Source organism: Hyperolius riggenbachi, chromosome 12, assembly GCF_040937935.1.
Source record: "Hyperolius riggenbachi isolate aHypRig1 chromosome 12, aHypRig1.pri, whole genome shotgun sequence".
NCBI lineage: Eukaryota > Metazoa > Chordata > Amphibia > Anura > Hyperoliidae > Hyperolius > Hyperolius riggenbachi.
Window position 1 is genome coordinate 114,493,074 of NC_090657.1, and position 20,000 is coordinate 114,513,073.

Genomic DNA, 20,000 nt, shown 5'->3' on the forward strand with positions numbered 1-20,000 from the left:
CGCGTTCCCGGCCGCAATAGCGCCATCTTTAATGCTATTGCGGCCGGGAACGCGGGCCTGTCGGCCGGTGACGGCCAAACCGGAAGTGCCCGCCGGCGAGTCCAGGCGCATCGGAGGGACACGGCGAGGGCACCGTTCAGCTGCAGGGGGCTGAGGAGAGCCCCGGGTGTGTAGAAGTCATTTTTTTTTTTTTTTATGACTTAAGTATTTCTTTAAGGACTAGACACTTTTTTCCATTTAGACCATTGCAGCTTTAAAGAGACTCCGTAACAAAAATTTCATCCGGTTTTCTTCCATCTTACGAGTTCCAAAAGCTATTCTAATGTGTTCTGGCTTACTGCAGCACGTTCTACTATCACCATCTCTGTAATAAATTAACTTATCTCTCTCCTGTCAGACTTGTCGGCCTGTGTCTGGAAGGCTGCCAAGTTCTTCAGTGTTGTGGTTCTGTGATGCATCTCCCCCCTCCTGGCCCATCTATGCACACTGCCTGTGTGTTATTTAGATTAGTGCAGCTTCTCTCTGCTCTATTATCTTTTACTAGCTGGATAAATCCTCCTCTGAGCTGGCTGGGCTTTCACATAGTGAGGAATTACATACGGGCAGAGCTGTCTGCACTCTGCAGGAAGAAACAGCCTGACACTTTAGTGCATGAGAGCTGCAGGGGGAAAGAAACACACAAATGATCTCTTGAGATTAAAAAGGAAGGCTGTATACAGCCTGCTGGTGTATGGATGTATTTTCTATGTGTGGACATACTGTACATCAACCTACTTCCTGTTTTGGTGGCCATTTTGTTTGTTTATAAACAAACTTTTTAAAACTGTTTTTAACTACTTTTAATGCGGCGGGGAGCAGCGAAATTGTGACAGAGGGGAATAGGAGATGTCCCCTAACGCACTGGTATGTTTACTTTTGTGCGATTTTAACAATACAGATTCTCTTTAACAGTTTATTGCTCGGTCATACAACCTACTATCTAAATGAATTTTACCTCCTTGTCACTAATACAGCTTTCTTTTAGTGCTATTTGATTACTGCTGTGATTTTTAGTTTTTATTATATTCATCAAAAAAGACATGAATTTTGTCAAAAAAAAAAAAAAAGATTTTTTTTACTTTGTGCTGACATTTTTCATATAAAAATCTAAATGTATTGTACTACATGTCTTTGATCAATAAATAGACCCTTATTGGATTTTTTTGGGTAAAAGTTATAGCGTTTACAAACTATGGTGCAAAAAGTGAATTTCCCCAGTTTGAACCATCTCTGACTTTTCTGAGCACCTGTCATGTTTCATGAGGTGCTAGAATTCCAGGATAGTATAAATACCCCCAAAGGACCCCATTTTGGAAAGAAGACATCCAAAAGTATTCACTAAGAGGCATGGTGAGTTCATAGAAGATTTTATTTTTGTCACAAGTTATAGGAAAATTACACTGTGACAAAAAAAATAAAAAGTTTCCATTTCTGCTAACTTGTGACATAAAAAAAAATGAAATCGGCCACGGACTCACCTTGCCCCTTTCTGAATACTTTGGGGTGTCTACTTTCCAAAATGGGGTAATTTATGGGGTGTGTTTACTGTCCTGGCATTTTGGGGGTGCTACATTGTAAGCACCCATCAAGCCTAAAGGTGCTCATAGGACTTTGGGCCCCTTAGCAGACCTAGGCTGCAAAAAAGTGTCACACATGTGGTATTGCCGTACTCAGGAGAAATAGTATAATGTGTTTTGGGGTGTATTTTTACACATGCCCATGCTGGGTGGGAGAAATATCTCTGTAAATAATAATAATTATTTTTTTTTATTTTTTTTTTTTTACACACAATTGTCCATTTACAGAGATATTTCTCCCACCCAGCATGGGTATGTGTAAAAATACACCCCAAAACACATACTACTTCTCCTGAGTACAGCGATACCACGTGACACTTTTTTTGCAGCCTAGGTGCGCCAAGGGGCCCAAAGTCCGATGAGTACCTTTAGGATGTCACAGGTCATATTGAGGCATAGGATTTCCAGACTACTCCTCACGGTTTAGGGCCCCTAAAATGCCAGGGCAGTGTAGGAACCCCACAAGTGACCCCATTTTAGAAAGACGACACCTCAAGGTATTCCGTTAAGTGTATGGCGAGTTCATAGAAGATTTACTGAAAACAAAAAAAAAAATGTATCAAAACGACACAGCTAAAGTGTTAAAAATGTCAGGAACTTTAAGTTGTAAAAACCGTGGAACGCAAAAGGGTTAAGGAATAACAACAACAATAGCAACAGCAAAAAAACAACACGTTGACCTGACCCCATTGCTACTGATTTTTATAGTGTAATTTTCCATGGCACTGTACAAAGTGAGAAACAAACATGGGTAAAAAAACACTGTTGCTTGCAAAAAAGGAAGATAACTCGGCCCTTGTGACAACTCATAATAATTATGTGTATACATGTGCCTTATATAAATGTGGAAATTATATAAATATGTATGTTTATATGAACAATTAAACTTCTGTATATACTGGAAGATTCTGCTACAGCTTGTGTGAACATCAGTGTAAACAAATGTGATCCTCACCTCCTCTCTGTGGATCCGTGATAAATAATTCACAAATAGATTATCTGGAACGGAGCTCTTAAGCCCAGAAAAAAGGGAAAAAGATATATGAGTTAGAGACTTATGTTTCTTAATTCATAGGCACTGTGACAGGAAGCTACAACAAAAAATGTGTCAGAGTGTTACTTACTTCACCCTCATCCATGGCAGTACTTGTAGTAGTTCCATCCATGCTTGGACTGGAGGAAGCAGATGGATCAGAGTCTAACATGACAATGAGAAGTTGGGCCGAAACCTCGACCAGTGGTTCACGTGAATCCCAAAACAGGAGATGATTGTAAGGAATTCCATAGCCAACAGGATCATAAGCACAGACGACATTAAGGAGTGAAGTGAAGAGGGGCAAAGCATGCCTGCATATACATATATTAAAAAAAAAAATGATGTAGAAATAGAATAGCAACAGTTCACCTGAGACAAACAACAGTGCCGCATTATACCTAACTGGGGATTTCTCCGCCCCCCTGTAGACTGAGGACTCCCTCGCCGTCCTCCCAGTCGACTCGGTCTCTTGGGCCCCAGTCAGCTCAGTCATGCTATACTGCACAAGCTCGGTCCAGCCATGCCCCTTCGCCAAAAGCGCTTCTGCGCCTCTGAAGTAACTGCACAGGCACAGAATAATCCCGGCCGCAGGAGCGCAAATGTGGCCAGGCCGCTCATGCCCAGTACAACACAACTGAGCCAACTGGAGCGAACCAACCAGAGCAGGCTGTGCATGCATGGTACACATGGTACAGCACAACTGAGCCGGCTGGAGCTAACAGACTGGGCTGGCCAGGAGATGATCGGAGCTGCCTGGGAGGATGGCAAGGGAGTGCACAATCCACAGGGGGCTGGAGGAAGCCCCAGGTAGGTATAAATGCCACACAACTGTTTGTCTCAGGTTCTCTTTAAAGCACATCAGACATGGACAATTCAGAGTTGGAATCAAATACTGCAAACATGATTTAAAAAGCCCCTTCTCTTCCAAACTAACAACTCTATCACACTAAAATCACTTCCTAATACCTTAATACCTTAAAATCCCTTACATTTTACACATAGTTGAAAGCCCCCATTGAAGGAGTACGGAATAAAAAGTTACTTTTTTTGCATGACAATACGGGCTGCCCTTCCACACTGAACCCTAAACTCTGGCATCTAGGCATCATCATGCAGCTGGACTATGCCTGTCCACTTGCTCCAGATTACTCCACAGACACAAACCAAGCACATATCAGGTTTGGGACAAGTGGGCTAGATAATCAACCCCCAAAAAATAATCTTTACTCCACTCCCTTATTTGCCAGTCCCTAGATCAAACTCCAGGCCTTGAGGGCCATATCCATGCCAGTGTTTAGGATGGGCTGAGAAATGGAGAGATGTGGTCTACTTGATGAACCACACTTTTCCTGACTAAGTCCGATCAATTAATTTGAGCTGTGCCAAAAATGTTTGAGGACCTTGGCCCTTGAGGATTGCAGTTTGACAACTAACCTAGATTGTCAATAACCCTACAACTTATACTCCTGAACTGGCCATTGGTTTTGCACAGGGTGGAATGAAGTCTAAACCCTCAGTTGCTTTTGCAGACGTAAGCATTCTGAGCTGAGATGTCAAATTTGTATATGGCTCATTCTTTGCTACTGCAGGCAGGTCTATCCGTTATTCTGCAATATAATATACTAGTAATATGTACACCATATATGAAATATCACTATTGTTGTAGGTCTTTCACCTTGTCCTTAAAGGAGACATCAGGCAAAAAAAAAAATGAGTTTCACTTACCTGGGGCTTCTACCAGCCCCATGCAGCCATCCTGTGCCCTCGTAGTCACTTACTGCTGCTCTGGTCCCCCTCCGTCAGCTAGTTTAGTTTTTGCCGACCTCAGGGTCGGCGGGCCGCATTGTGTACATTTTTACGCATTCCCGCTGGTGCAGGAACATTAACGCATACATTTTTACACGTTAGCGGTTCCACGCGTAAAAATTTACGCGTGGAACCACTCAAGCATAAAAATGTATGTGTTAATGTTCCTGCACCCGCGGGAATGCGTAAAAATGTACGCAATGCGGCCCGCCGACCCGGAGGACGGCAAAAACTAAACTAGCTGACGGAGGGGGACCAGAGCAGCAGTAAGTGACTACGAGGGCACAGGATGGCTGCATGGGGCTGGAAGAAGCCCCAGGTAAGTGAAACATTTTTTTTTTGCCTGATGACTCCTTTAAGTGCTGTTAGATCATCTTAATTTTCACTGAATTGCATATGCGTTGTTAGTCTTTACAGTATTTTTAATACTGCAATTTTGCTGATATTCTTGGTCAATAAGGTATTGGTTCGATTTAAAAAAATTATAAAAGTATCTAAATATTGGTTATAGAAGTTTGCTGAAACCAACCGGTTTAGGTGACAATCAGCCTGAAAACTACAGTGGTTGCTCTCCATGAATCATGGATCTGATGAAAACTCCATCCACAGAGATTTCCTAACTATGGGCCTGTAATAATATGTATCCCTAGTGCCAAGAGCTAGCAATAGTGTCCGCAACTGATTATCAGGCAAAAGTACCTTCATGCATTGTCCATCGAAAACATGGGTAATGTGGTATGGATTTATTTCTGTGCAGCAAAATGATAAAGTGTGATTTCTGTTAATACCACAGTTCTAAAGATCAAGTAACTTTATTTTCTTATTCACTTAGAGTTGACAGAGAGGCATTCATGTCAAAAGTTTGTGAGGCATTAATGTCAAAAGTGAGAACATTTCTAAAGTGCAATGACCTTGTAACAAGATATTTCAGCTCAGGATGTTGCCATTTTGCACTAAAGAGAGTAACTTTTAAAATATTTTCCTGCTGAGGATCATTTTATTTTTTAGTATTTATATAGCGCCGACATCTTATGAAGCGCTGTACAATATTATTGTCTAGTCACTAAATGTCCCTCAAAGGATGTGAAGACAAATGGAAAACGAGAGCCCCAATAGTGTATTATTGTTATTATTCCGCAAATTTTTTTGAGAAAAGGAAATATACTCACAAGTGTGGGTTACCACTCTAGGCAACCACTATCACTGCAGGCGGGGAGTTTAGACCTGTCTCCGCTCAGGTTAAGAGGTCGCTCTCTATAGATAGAAGGTGCTCACACCCATCCAACGGTGGATACAGTCTTATTCGTACAGAGATACAGAGGCGCCCAAAGATTAAAATACTGTACTTAAAATTTCAAAGATGGGGGGTGCTGGATGACACACCTCCCCAATGAACGATAAATTGCACTGATTCACATAAAGATAACCAGCTTTATTCTTACTCCACAACAATATTTGCAACGCGTTTCACGGGTCTAACGCCCGCTTCCTCAGGCACATAAAAAAGGGGGGAGTAACTTAATTTATCAGGGAGCGGGTTTGGCAAAACCCGCTCCCTGATAAATTAAGTTACTCCCCCCTTTTTTATGTGCCTGAGGAAGCGGGCGTTAGACCCGTGAAACGCGTTGCAAATATTGTTGTGGAGTAAGAATAAAGCTGGTTCTCTTTATGTGAATCAGTGCGATTTATCGTTCATTGGGGAGGTGTGTCATCCAGCACCCCCCATCTTTGAAATTTTAAGTACAGTATTTTAATCTTTGGGCGCCTCTGTATCTCTGTACGAATGTCCCTCAAAGGAGCTCACAATCTAATCCCTACCATTGTCATATGTTTAGATCATGAAGTGTTTGTATTGTAGTCTAGGGCAAATTTGGGGGGTGGAGCCAATTAACTTGTGTGTGTTTTTGGGATGTGGGAAGAAACCGGAGTGCACGGAGGAAACCCACGCAGACACAGGGAGGACATACTGTACAAACTCCTTGCAGATAGTTCACTGGCTGGGATTTGAACCAGGGACCCAGCGCTGCAAGGCGAGAGAGCTATCCACTACGCCACCATGCAGTCGACAACACTCAATTTCCCAATAAATTATTTACACAGCGCTTATGGTTATGGGCTCAGCACGCTTCCGCTGCACCACTCTGCTGCTGTAAAGCAGATGCTTCGTTGTAGGAAAAAGTGAGTGAGACCGCTTAGCCGTATGGAAAAATGGGCACTCCTTTGCCTATTTCTTTCTGGCCTTTGTCATCATGAAAGGATCATAGAAATATTTGTAGAAATTTGATATATACAGGTTTTGTTTAAAGTGGCGTTAAACTTCTTAGAGCAGACTTTTTTCCTCCCTCCACAAGACACACACGCATCCACATAAAATCGTTTAGCAACAACTGTGTGCACAGTCTCTGTGGTGCAATCACTTAGCGTGTTCGGCTGTTAACCGAAAGGTTGGTGGTTCAAGCCCAGAGAGAGAGAAAGATGATTCTACATGGCTATCCGGGGTTCTCTTTGGACAACTGTTGAATGCAAAAGGCAAGGCTGTCCCTGAGTGGGCTTGAACCACCAACCTTTCGGTTAACAGCTGAATGCGCTAACTGATTGTGCCACAGAGACTGTGCATGCAGCTGCTGTTGAATTATTTTATGGGGATGTATGTGTGTCTTTTGGAGGGAGGAAGTAAGTCTGCTCCAAGAAGTTTCAGCATATAGCGTTGGTGGCATAGTGGTTAGCATAGCTGCCTTCCAAGCAGCTGACCTGGGTTCGATTCCTGGCCAATGTATGTGAGCTGGCTTTTGACATCCTACAAATCCCTGGAAGACAAGATCCCTTGAAGACAAGAGAGGAGGAGGAGGAGGAGAAAGAGGTGGAGAGTGGAGGTGGAAGTTGGAGGGTGGAAAAAAAAGCACAAGAACAAGATTAGCTCTCAAAAGAGCTGTTGTGGGGTGCTATTTTAGGAATAAGAATCAGCCAGCCCTAACTAATCTTTCCTATGAGAGTCTGCCACCAGCTTTCCCTTCACTAATTACTGCAGCGACACGAGTGAGTGTAATGGCCTGCGCTGCCTGCCTTATATAAAGGGGGGGCTCCAGGCGATAGTGTAGGCCGATTGGCTACAATGGGCCTGCTGACTGTGATGTAGAGGGTCAAAGTTGACCCTAATGGTGCACTATGGGGGCGAATCGAACTTCCGGGAAAGTTAGTGTTCGCATGTGATCGCGAACCACCCAAAGTTCGCCTAGAACCGTTCGCGCCATCTCTAGTGTGTATGTGTGAACACGGTTGATGAGTATACTGTATGGCATGCACGATGTGCAAATAAAGTTACATGGAGAAACGGCTGGAAAGTCCAACCCTTTAGGCCTCGTTCACATCAGGGCCGTTTCTGTGCGCTTTCCACAGCGCACTGCCCTGTGCGATCAGCAAGGTATTCATTTTTCCATGTAACTAAATGTAGCTGGTTCACATCTATGCGCTGCGCTGAGCAGCGTTACAGAAACGTAGTGTTGCATGCATTTCTGTGCGCTGAGCTGGAAAGCGCACAGCAATGCAAGTGAATGGGTCCGCTTTTTTAGCGCATAGAAGCGCGTACAAGCGCATAGAAGCGCATGCGTTTTTTACCCCTAATTGGAGAAAAAAATACATTTACATACAAAAACAAAGTTTTATTGACAAAAACGTGCTTTAAAGAAGCGCAGCGCAACGCATAGAAACGCGGACTAAAGCGCGCACAAGCGCATGCGTTTTTTACCCTGCGCTTTAACACATTTTTCAGCGCAGCAGATGTGAACGAGGCCTTACATTAAATGATGGTTTGTGAAAGTGGCTGTTGACACATGTTTACCATGCTACTACAAAAAAAGCACAGCTGATGTTTGAATCAGAGTTGGGAAACTGAGTGTGGTTTAAAACTGTTTAGTCTGGTATTTATGAACGCCTTACTATTTCCTCTGAAACAGTGTCCACCCTGCAACTACGGTATGTACTGATCTGAGACATATCTATATGCTTTGAGTCCTATGGAAGAAAAGTGATTTACAAAGGTTATTGCACTGAATAGTATTAAAACATCCCTGAAGCGGGAAAAATTATTCAGCCCATGGTGTGCTAAATTACCTCATCCTGAGAAGCCTGATGCTGCTTCTTGTCTTCAGTGTACCTCTCTTTACACGTCTATCACCAGCCTCCAGGAAGTTCCCCCAAGCGATTCTGAACTATGTACAGTGGGTTGCAAAAGTACTCGGCCCCCTTGAAGTTTTCCACATTTTGTCATATTACTGCCACAAACATGAATAAATTTTATTGGAATTCCACATGAAAGACCAATACAAAGTGGTGTACACATGAGAAGTAGAACGAAAATCATACATGGATTCCAAACATTTTTTTACAAATAAATAACTGCAAAGTGGTGTGTGCATAATTATTCTGCCCCCTTTGGTCTGAGTGCAGTCAGTTGCCTATAGACATTGCCTGATGAGTGCTAATGACTAAATAGAGTGCACCTGTGTGTAATCTAATGTCAGTGCAGCTGCTCTGTGAGGGCCTCAGAGGTTGTCTAAGAATATTGGGAGCAACAACACCGTGAAGTCCAAAGAACACACAAGATAGATCAAGTTATTGAGAAATTTAAAGCAGGCTTAGGCTACAAAAAGATTTTCAAAGCCTTGAACATCCCACGGAGCACTGTTCAAACGATCATTCAGAAATGGAAGGAGTATGGCACAACTGTACACCTACCAAGACAAGGCCATCCACCTAAACTCACAGGCCGAACAAGGAGAGCGCTGATCAGAAATGTAGTCAAGAGGCCCATGGTGACTCTGGACGAGCTGCAGAGATCTACAGTTCAGGTGGGAGACTGTCCATAGGACAACTATTAGTCATGCACTGTCCAAAAATGGCCTTTATGGAAGAGTGGCAAGAAGAAAGGCATTGTTAACAGAAAGCATAAGAAGTCCCGTTTGCAGTTTGCCACAAGCCATGTGGGGGACACAGCAACCATGTGGAAGAAGGTGCTCAGATGAGACCAAAATGGAACTTTTTGGACAAAATGCAAAACGCTATGTGTGGCAGAAAACTAACACTGCACATCACTCTGAACACACCATCTCCACTGTCAAATATGGTGGTGGCAGCATCATGCTCGGGGGGTGCATCTCTTCAGCAGGGACAGGGAAGCTGGTCAGAGTTGATGGGAAGATGGATGGAGCCAAATACAGGGCAAACTTGGAAGAAAACCTCTTGGAGACTGCAAAAGACTTGAGACTGGGGCGGAGGTTCACCTTCCAGCAGGACAATGGCCCTAAACAAAGCCAGGGCAACAATGGAATGGTTTAAAACAAAACATATCTATGTGTTAGAATGGCCCAGTCAAAGTCCAGATCTAAATCCAATCGAGAATCTGTGGCAAGATCTGAAAACTGCTGTTCACATACGCTGTCCATCTAATCTGACTGAGCTGGAGCAGTTTTGCAAAGAATAATGCCAAGGATTTTCAGTCTCTAGATGTACAAAGCTGGTAGAGACAGATTACTGGCAGCTGTAATTGCAGCAAAAGGTGGTTCTACAAAGTATTGATTCAGGGGGCCGAATAATTACGCACACCCCACTTTGCAGTTATTGATTTGTAAAAAATGTTTGGAATGATGTATGATTTTCGATGCACTTCTCACGTGTACGCCACTTTGTATTGGTCTATCACGTGGAATTCCAATAAAATTGATGCATGTTTGTGGCAGTAATGTGACAAAATGTGGAAAACTTCAAGGGGGCCGAATACTTTTGCAACCCACTGTATATGCAAGTTTTGAACGACACATGCACAATAATAGAAAACACTTGTGAATGAGTCATTACTTGCTGTGTACATGTGGTTCAGAGCTCATACATGCATAGTTTTGAATTGCTTGATACTACCAGAGGGAGCCAGTTAAGAAGAAGAAGAGGATCGAGGACATGGAACAGGAAAGACCCGAAAGACGAGCAGCATCAGCGTCCCATGAAGTCCTCCATGGGCTTGATTCATTCTCAACCCCCCCCCCCCCCCCCAAGCTGAATTAATGTGCATACTCCTACATCAGCATACGTGAATTATTTGCATCACCTTGACTGTCACTTTTGATTGGCTGGATTCCATGTCTGGCTGGGATTGGCTTATAACTGTGCCATTTTGTAGCAGCATTTTTTTCTGATTGCTTCTTTCCCCTCTGACATCTTTATTCTTGGAGTTTCAATAACTATGTTGTTACAGATTGCCCAGCAAGCTCGTAGTGAACCAGAACACTAAGCTGTGTGTTAGAACTAGTGTTGGGCGAACAGTGTTCGCCACTGTTCGGGTTCTGCAGAACATCCCCCTGTTCGGGAGATGTTCGAGTTCGGCCGAACACCTGGTGGTGTTCGGCCAAACTGTTCGGGTTCGCCTGAACTGCTGAATGCCCGGCTGAACAGGGCCCCCCTATGGGGTCGCAGGCATAAGGGGGGAGCATGCCTCGATCGCGGGGGGGGTCGGAAATTCCCCCCACCCCCTCCGCTAGCGCTCCCCCTCTGCCCGCTTCCCCATACAAAAGTTTGACGAAAGTAAAACAGTACCGGTGGTGGTGGCTGGCTGCTGCAGTGGCTGGCTGGCACTATGAAGTGACTGAGGAGGAGGAGTCGGAGTAGGACGCGTTGAGGGAGGCCGGGCAGCGGGCGGTTCAGCGGTAGTACCCTTGTGGTACTTCCGCCCTTTCTCTGACCTCACGTCCTCTGCGTGATGACGCATACGAGGGTACGCGTGACGCGCAGGCGCGGAGCTAGGGGGGGGGGGTCGGGGTAGGTCAAGTGCCCCCGGGCGCCGGGTCCCTAAGGGCGCCCAGCTGAGCTGATTTTTTTTCCCTCTGCGGAGGGGAGCAGCGCAAAGAAGAGGGAGAGCTATGCGGACAGTGGAGAAGGGGGCCATCTCCCCCCCTTCTCTCACCTTAGGGCTCTCCCTCCCTGTCCCCTCCGTTATTGTCCGGGTGTCTGGCGCAGCGGGCGGGACTTACCTCCGTCTCACTCCAGCGCCGGCCGGAAGTTCGGGTCCCGCAGCCGCTGCTCTGGACTAGACCAGAGTAGCGGCAGATCCATCCGCGCTGCGACGAGACGGAGGTAAGTTCCGCCCACCGCTGCCAGCACCCGGACATTAATGGAGGGGACAGCGAGGGAGGGAGAGCAGCTCTCCCTCTTCTCTGCGCTGCTCCCCTCCTGCTGGGGAGCCAGGGAGGGGGACACCTGGCTACCTACTCTGGGCATATATACCCCTGGCTACATATACTGGGCATATATACTAGGGTTGCAACGGTATGAAAATTGACGGTATGATAACCGTCAAAAAAAAAAAACGCGGTATGACGGTATCACGGTATACGGTATTGTACAATTATTCTTATTACAAATACCCTTATAAAAATGAGACAGTCAAATTTAAACAAACTCTTCTTTATTAAACCCTTAAGGGTTAGTGTCTGACCTCCTGTCATGCTTGAAACCAACAATACAAAAAGTAAAGGTCAATCCAAAATTCACAACAGAGCAATTTGCTATTTTGCTGGCTGTCATTCTTAAAGTGGACCTGAACTCTTGCATAGGACTGAAAAAACACATAGATAAATGCACCCTGTATGTATTTAGAGAGTTTAGCCTGTTTAATCACAAGTTGTAATCTGATCTCTCCCCTGTGTGTCACATGACTGCCTATGGCAAAGAGAGGGCACTAGGGCAGATAATAAGGCCATTTGAAAATGAGAAAGTACAGTATGTTATGTCTATCTGCTAAACTGTGCAGATTTATTTTAGGAATTGTATCAGGTTCAGGTATAACAAGGAAATGTTTTTTTAAAGGTTATCATGCTGTTGCATATCTTTTGGAGCACAGAGGAGAACGTTCTTCTGAGTTCAGTTCCACTTTAATTGGTTCTTAATCTTAACTTTTATTAACGTGTAATAAATTGCATGCCATGCATTGTATTATATTACAGCCAGAACCTGTCCTGAAGTCTTGTTGTGCACCATGCAATTTCCCATCAGACAGATGGGTCGACCTATAACTAGATAATTTCAGACAGATCCAATCAGATCTCCGATCGTATTCCTGAGCGATTTTCTGATCACTTAGATGATCAATGCAAATCAAACAGAAAAACGATCGGAAATCAGATCAGACCTGTCGGAATTATCCAATTCGACCCATCTATCTGACATGAAATTGCATGGAAAACACCAAAAATACAATAATTAAAGGTCAATCCAATTGCCAACAGAGCAAGAGCAGAGCTGAGGGTAAATCTTCCCATGGAGAGTGACCCTTCCAACAGATCATGAGATTAACTAAAGTTCAATCCAAAATTGCCAACAACAGTTACAGGGCTAATTGACACTTTATGCCTGGCTGGCCCTGGGCTGGGTACCAGACTGACTGGTACTATTCAATGAGTAGTACACTATTACACACTAAAATGTGCACTGCAATTTCTCATCAGACAGATGGGTCGACCTATACTAGATAATTTCAGACAGATCCGATCGGATCTCCGAACGTTTTCCTGATTGATTTTCTGACCACTTAGATGATCAATGCAAATCAATCAGAAAAACGATCGGAAATCAGATCAGACCTGTCGGAAATTATCCAATTCGACCCATCTATCTGACATGAAATTGCATGGAAACTTCCTGAGCATGCCCTAATCCATGGAAAACATCAGCAATACGATAAGTGAAGGTCAATTCAAAATTGCCAACAACAGTAAGTAAGTACACAGAGTCACTCACAGACACTTTATGCCAGGCCCTGGGCTGAGTGAGTACCAGTACCACCACCACCAGACTGGTATTCAATGAGTATATTACAGTCACTAAAGTTGTGCACCATGCAATTTCCCATCAGACAGATGGGTCGACCTATACTAGATAATTTCAGACAGATCCGATCGGATCTCCGATCGTTTTCCTGATTGATTTTCTGACCACTTAGATGATCAAATCAAATCAATCAGAAAAACGATTGGAAATCAGATCAGACCTGTCGGAAATTATCCAATTCGACCCATCTATCTGACATGAAATTGCATGGAAACTTCCTGAGCATGCCCTAATCCATGGAAAACATCAGCAATACGATAAGTGAAGGTCAATTCAAAATTGCCAACAACAGTAAGTAAGTACACAGAGTCACTCACAGACACTTTATGCCAGGCCCTGGGCTGAGTGAGTACCAGTACCACCACCACCAGACTGGTATTCAATGAGTATATTACAGTCACTAAAGTTGTGCACCATGCAATTTCCCATCAGACAGATGGCTCGACCCATACTAGATAATTTCAGACAGATCCGATCGGATCTCCGATCGTTTTCCTGATTGATTTTCTGACCACTTACATGATCAATGCAAATCAATCAGAAAAACGATCGGAAATCAGATCAGACCTGTCGGAAATTATCCAATTCGACCCATCTATCTGACATGAAATTCACATTCACAATTCATCATGAGAGTCGGAGATTAACATGTATTTGTTTAGGCCAGGTTATGGTGAAGAAATGTAAGCATGTTGAGAGTTTCAGGGCTCATCCTTGACCGCTGAGGAGACAGGATATGTCCGCTGGTACTAAAGATTCTCTCTGAAGGCACGCTTGTTGCAGGTATGCAGAGATACTTTCTTGCCACATTTGCCAGAAGAGGCATTTCTTGCCTATGCATTTTCCACCAAGAAAGAGGGTCAGCGGCACTGCTGATAGTAGGAAGAGATATGTACATGGACACTTCGGACAGCACTTTTTCATGAATGTTTTCATTTCCTAATGTTGCCTTGTTCTGCCGGGATGATGTGATTCGCTGTAGCAACCCAGATAGACCCTTCTCTTTCTTAGTGGTGGTGGTGGTACTGGTACAACTGGTAGTGCTACGGCTTTCTGTTCCCTCTGCTCCTTCATTTACTGGAGTGGATTCTTCTAGTGAGTGTGACATTGGTGCAAGATTCTCAGCTTCTTCAATACATGCCTCAACTGTGTCATCCAGGTTTTTACAAAAGCTTCTCTTAAATCGTGGATCTAGTAAGCAGGAGATGTGCAACACACGTTGCATTGACTCTGTGCATCTCCCTTCTAGCAAGTCTTCCCTCATTATAGTCTTCATCTGTGAGGTAAGTATGCTGTCTTCAGTTTGCTCCTTAAGGATTTCATTGCCAATGTGCTCAAGTATTGGTGTGAGTGAGGACAGTGTGACCCGTTTCTCAGAGGCAAGGGCATCAGTGGTTGAAGAATCTTGTTGACATTCTCAAGAGTGGCAATGTCGCTGTCTTTTGGCATGAGGTGCCATGTACCTCGGTCAATGGCCAGCACTGCGCAGACAGCCTGTTGCTGTTCCAGGAACCTGGAGATCATCTGGAGATCATCTCAAATGTAGATCCCCACCTTGTTACCACATCATGGATTAGGGCATGCTCAGGAAGTTCCAGGTCTGACTGTTTCTTTTTTAAATCTCTTTTCTTTTTCCAACTCCTAGAAAAACTCTGTACTAAATGTCGGCAGGCTCTGACAGCTGATTCTACCCTTTGCATTTTCAAGACTTTGTTAATGGCCAAATTTAAATTGTGTCCAAAACATGTGAGCCAAACACAAGGGAACTCTAAAAAGGCCTTCTTCATATTTGACGCGTTGTCTGTAGTAATTCCACACAGGCTTTCCTTTGGAAGATTCCAATCTTGGAGAATGTTGTCAAACATTTCAGAGATGTGTTCTGCAGTGTGGTCTTCTGGAAAAAAAGAGAGTCCCCAAGCAATGACATATCAGTTTCCAATCTGAAGAGAGGTAGTGGACTGTAAAACTAATGAATGGTTCCCCTCCTCCACTGCTACTGGTCCACAGGTCTGTGGTGACTGCATACCACATAGCTTCCTTCAGCTGTTGTTCAACACTGGATCTCACTTCTTTGTACATGCGAGGTATTTCATTACTGGAAAAGTATGTTCTTGATGGCACCTTGTACAGTGGGATGGCCTTTTTCATCAGGTGTAGAAAGCCAGGTTTTTCCACTAATCTTAAGGGCATCATGTCCTTGGCAATGAAGTATGCCACAGCACGGTTCAAATCTTTGGCTTGTTTAGACTTGGGGTCTAATTTTGTTCCCTTTATAAATGACTGCATGACAGTTGGTTGAACAGTGCTGGAATATTCAGTCTTCTTACCTTCATCCTACAGAAAGAAGAAACAATTACCACAAAATCACTCACTAAAATATGTATATATAATTTACATTTAAAGTAAAGCAGAGACAAAGCATCCTCATGTTTTTTACCATATTAGTGGGAAGTTGGAACATTAGAGAAAACACCTACCCTGGCCTGCTCTCTGTTTCATTATTTACTGTTCATTCAGATTGCTTCTGATCAGCCCATGAGCCCCGATAAAATCCCAGACTGAGCATTCAGTCTGGCTTTGCTATAATGACTCAGCCACAGGCAGATAATGATTCATGAGCAGCAGAGCCACAAGGGGAAGGGGGCAGGCTTAAGCTTGAAAAGACAGCACAGAAAAGAGACTCACCTATAAAGATTCCTGAACAAAGACAGACTGAACAGCGCTCAGACAGTCGGGGTCTCTGGGATTTTATCAGGGCTGATAAGAAGCAAGCTGACAGTAAATAATGAAACAGAGAGCAGGTCAGGGTGTTTTCTCTAATAATGTTGCAACTTTTCCACTGATATATGTTAAAAAAAAACGTAAAATACATGAGGGTGCTTCGTCTCTGGTTGCACAGGCATGCACAGGCCTAAAAGTTAAAGTACACAGCAATAATGCAGCATTGATAAAAAATTAGGCAGTGAGGAAATTGAAATGGGAATGGATGGATACATACCTTGCTATGTTGTAGAGAGTGAGACACAGAGGGATGGTGTTCTCGGAGATGAGCAAACATGTTCGAGGTGTTTCCTCCTTTGGCAGCCACTTTTCGCCCACAATTGCGACATACTGGAAATCCGTCCTCCATGACAAAGCCACGGTCGTTTTTGGGATATCCAAAATGTTCCCATGCTGCAGATTTGACTTTTTTATTTGGTGGATGGAGCAGGATTCTTTCTGCCGTTTGCTGTGGCTCTGTTGCCTGCATGCTTTTGTGTAGCTCAATTTCCACTTCCTGCATATTACTTCTTCTGTGCATCTTAGGATCAGCATCCTGCATATTTCTTGACTCAGCTGGCTGCATTTCTGATGCCTCAGCCTGCATGATCTGTGGCTGGTGGAAATCCTCCTCAGGTAGCATTCTGCAGTGCAATTCTCTTTTACAACTAGCTTATTGGTGGCAGTGGCACGAGGACTGGGAGAGATCAAATTACAACTTGTGATCAGACGAGCTTATGCACAGCACAGGTGGTAGTCAGACTCAGTCTCAGAGATGATGACACATTGGGGATCAAATGACTTGCTTGCACTCACACAGGCTAAACTCTCTAAATACATGCAGCAGGTGCACCGTGCAGCCAGGGTCTGCTTTCCTAGCTGGCTCAGGCTGGCAGTGGCAGGCAGGCCCAGGCCCCAGAGTCAGACACAGTGGGGGAGGCTCTCAGGCGGCAGGCCATGAGGTCAGGTGGGGCTGGATGCATAACCTTAAGGTGGTGGCGTGGCGATGCCCTTATTTTTTCCTTTAGGGTGGCTCTAGGGCGTTTCCCCCTTGCCTTACTTTGTTGCTGGCCTGGCTGGAAATATGGCTCCCTCCTGGGTCGTACAAGCTATGCAGCGGCAGTACGCAGCACTCACAGACTCTGGGCGGGAAGGCAGGAGGAGGAGTACGTGCCTACGTGGTGCGTAGATGCGTGTGCGCTCCAGCTGCTAGGGGAGCAGCGTTTAAATTACATGCCGCGGTCGCGGCAGGTCGCACTCGCGTCATCATTACAGGACGCGTACGCAGCCAGCGCCTGACGTCAACCCGGAAATAGGGCAAACCGGTATTTCGGAAATGTGCACGGTACGGTTACCATGTAAATTAATACCGCGATATATCGTGAAACCGGTAAACCGCGGCAACCCTAATATATACCCCTGGCTACATATACTGGGCATATATACCCCCTGGCTACATATACTGGGCATATATACCCCCTGGCTACATATACTGGGCATATATACCCCCTGGCTACATATACTGGGCATATATACCCCCTGGCTACATATACTGGGCATATATACCCCCTGGCTACATATACTGGGCATATATACCCCCTGGCTACATATACTGGGCATATATACCCCAGGCTACATATACTGGGCATATATACCCCAGGCTACATATACTGGGCATATATACCCCAGGCTACATAGACTGGGCATATATACCCCCTGGCTACATATACTGGGCATATATACCCCTGGCTACATATACTGGGCATATATACCCCCTGGCTACATATACTGGGCATATATACCCCCTGGCTGCATATACTGGGCATATATACCTCTGGCTACATATACTGGGCATATATACCCCTGGCTACATATACTGGGCATATATACCCCTGGCTACATATACTGGGCATATATACCCCTGGCTACATATACTGGGCATATATACCCCTGGCTACATATACTGGGCATATATACCCCTGGCTACATATACTGGGCATATATACCCCTGGCTACATATACTGGGCATATATACCCCCTGGCTACATATACTGGGCATATATACCCCTGGCTACATATACTGGGCATATATACCCCTGGCTACATATACTGGGCATATATACCTCCTGACTACATATACTGGGCATATATACCCCTGGCTACATATACTGGGCATATATACCCCCTGGCTACATATACTGGGCATATATACCCCCTGGCTACATATACTGGGCATATATACCCCCTGGCTACATATACTGGGCATATATACCCCTGCCTACATATACTGGGCATATATACCACTGCCTACATATACTGGGCATATATACCCCCTGACTACATATACTGGGCATATATACCCCTGGCTACATATACTGGGCATATATACCCCCTGGCTACATATACTGGGCATATATACCCCTGCCTACATATACTGGACATATATACCACTGCCTACATATACTGGGCATATATATCCCCTGACTACATATACTGGGCATATATACCCCTGGCTACATATACTGGGCATATATACCCCTGGCTACATATACTGGGCATATATACCCCTGGCTACATATACTGGGCATATATACCCCTGGCTACATATACTGGGCATATATACCTCCTGACTACATATACTGGGCATATATACCCCTGGCTACATATACTGGGCATATATACCCCCTGGCTACATATACTGGGCATATATACCCCCTGGCTACATATACTGGGCATATATACCCCTGCCTACATATACTGGGCATATATACCACTGCCTACATATACTGGGCATATATACCCCCTGACTACATATACTGGGCATATATACCTCTGGCTACATATACTGGGCATATATACCCCCTGGCTACATATACTGGGCATATATACCCCTGCCTACATATACTGGACATATATACCACTGCCTACATATACTGGGCATATATATCCCCTGACTACATATACTGGGCATATATACCCCTGGCTACATATACTGGGCATATATACCCCTGGCTACATATTCTGGGCATATATACCCCTGGCTACATATACTGGGCATATATACCCCTGGCTACATATACTGGGCACATATACGCCTGACTATATATACTGGGCACATATTATTCTCCTGGCTACATATACTGGGCATATATACCCCTGGCTACATATACTGGGCACATATACCTCTGGCTAAATATACTGGGCACACATACCCCTGCCTACATATACTGGGCACATATACCCCTGGCTACCTGTTCTGTGGACATCTCTACCCCTGGCTACCTGTTCTGGGGACATCTATACTGCTGGCCACCTATTCTGGGGACATCTATACTGCTGGCCACCTATTATGGGGACAACTATAGACCTGGAGCTACCTATTTTTGGGGAACCACGTCAGATTGAGTGTATTTTGGAGAACTGCTGCCAGGTGAGAGGTGTCTACCATATTAAGGGGGCATTCTACCTATTTATGTGAAATGCTGTCTATTTATGTGACTCATGACTGCTGAATTTGTCTTGTTGGGGGCCTCATGGTTACTGAATTTGTCTTGTTGGGGGCCTCATGATTTGTTGGGGGCCTCAAGATCGCTGAATTTGTCTTGTTGGGGGCCTCATGATTGCTGAATTTGTCTTGTTGGGGGCCTCATGATTGCTAAATTTGTCTTGTTGGGGGCCTCATGATTGCTGAGTTGGTTATGTTGGGGGCCTCATGATTGCTGAATTTGTCTTGATGGGGGGGGGGGCTCATGATTGCTGAATTTGTCTTGGAACATGCTGGAAGGTACATACTGAGGGAGGGTGGGTGAGTGTGAGCCTGCTAACCTCCAAATACATTTGGCTCCACCCATAACCACACCCACATTTATGATGTGACCACGCCCTGACTTTGGGGGGGGCGCATTAAT

General features: G+C 44.6%; 1 protein-coding gene across 1 annotated transcript in view; it reads right to left on the reverse strand.

Annotated features, from left to right (window-relative positions):
- HID1 (HID1 domain containing) overlaps positions 1-20,000 on the reverse strand; it is a 192,758-nt gene that overhangs the window by 90,455 nt on the left and 82,303 nt on the right. The window contains exons 7-8 of the mRNA XM_068263955.1: positions 2,741-2,963; positions 2,572-2,628 (exon numbers count right to left, since the gene is read on the reverse strand). Coding sequence (XP_068120056.1) covers positions 2,572-2,628; positions 2,741-2,963 — 280 coding nt within the window. The remainder of the gene's footprint in view (positions 1-2,571; positions 2,629-2,740; positions 2,964-20,000) is intronic.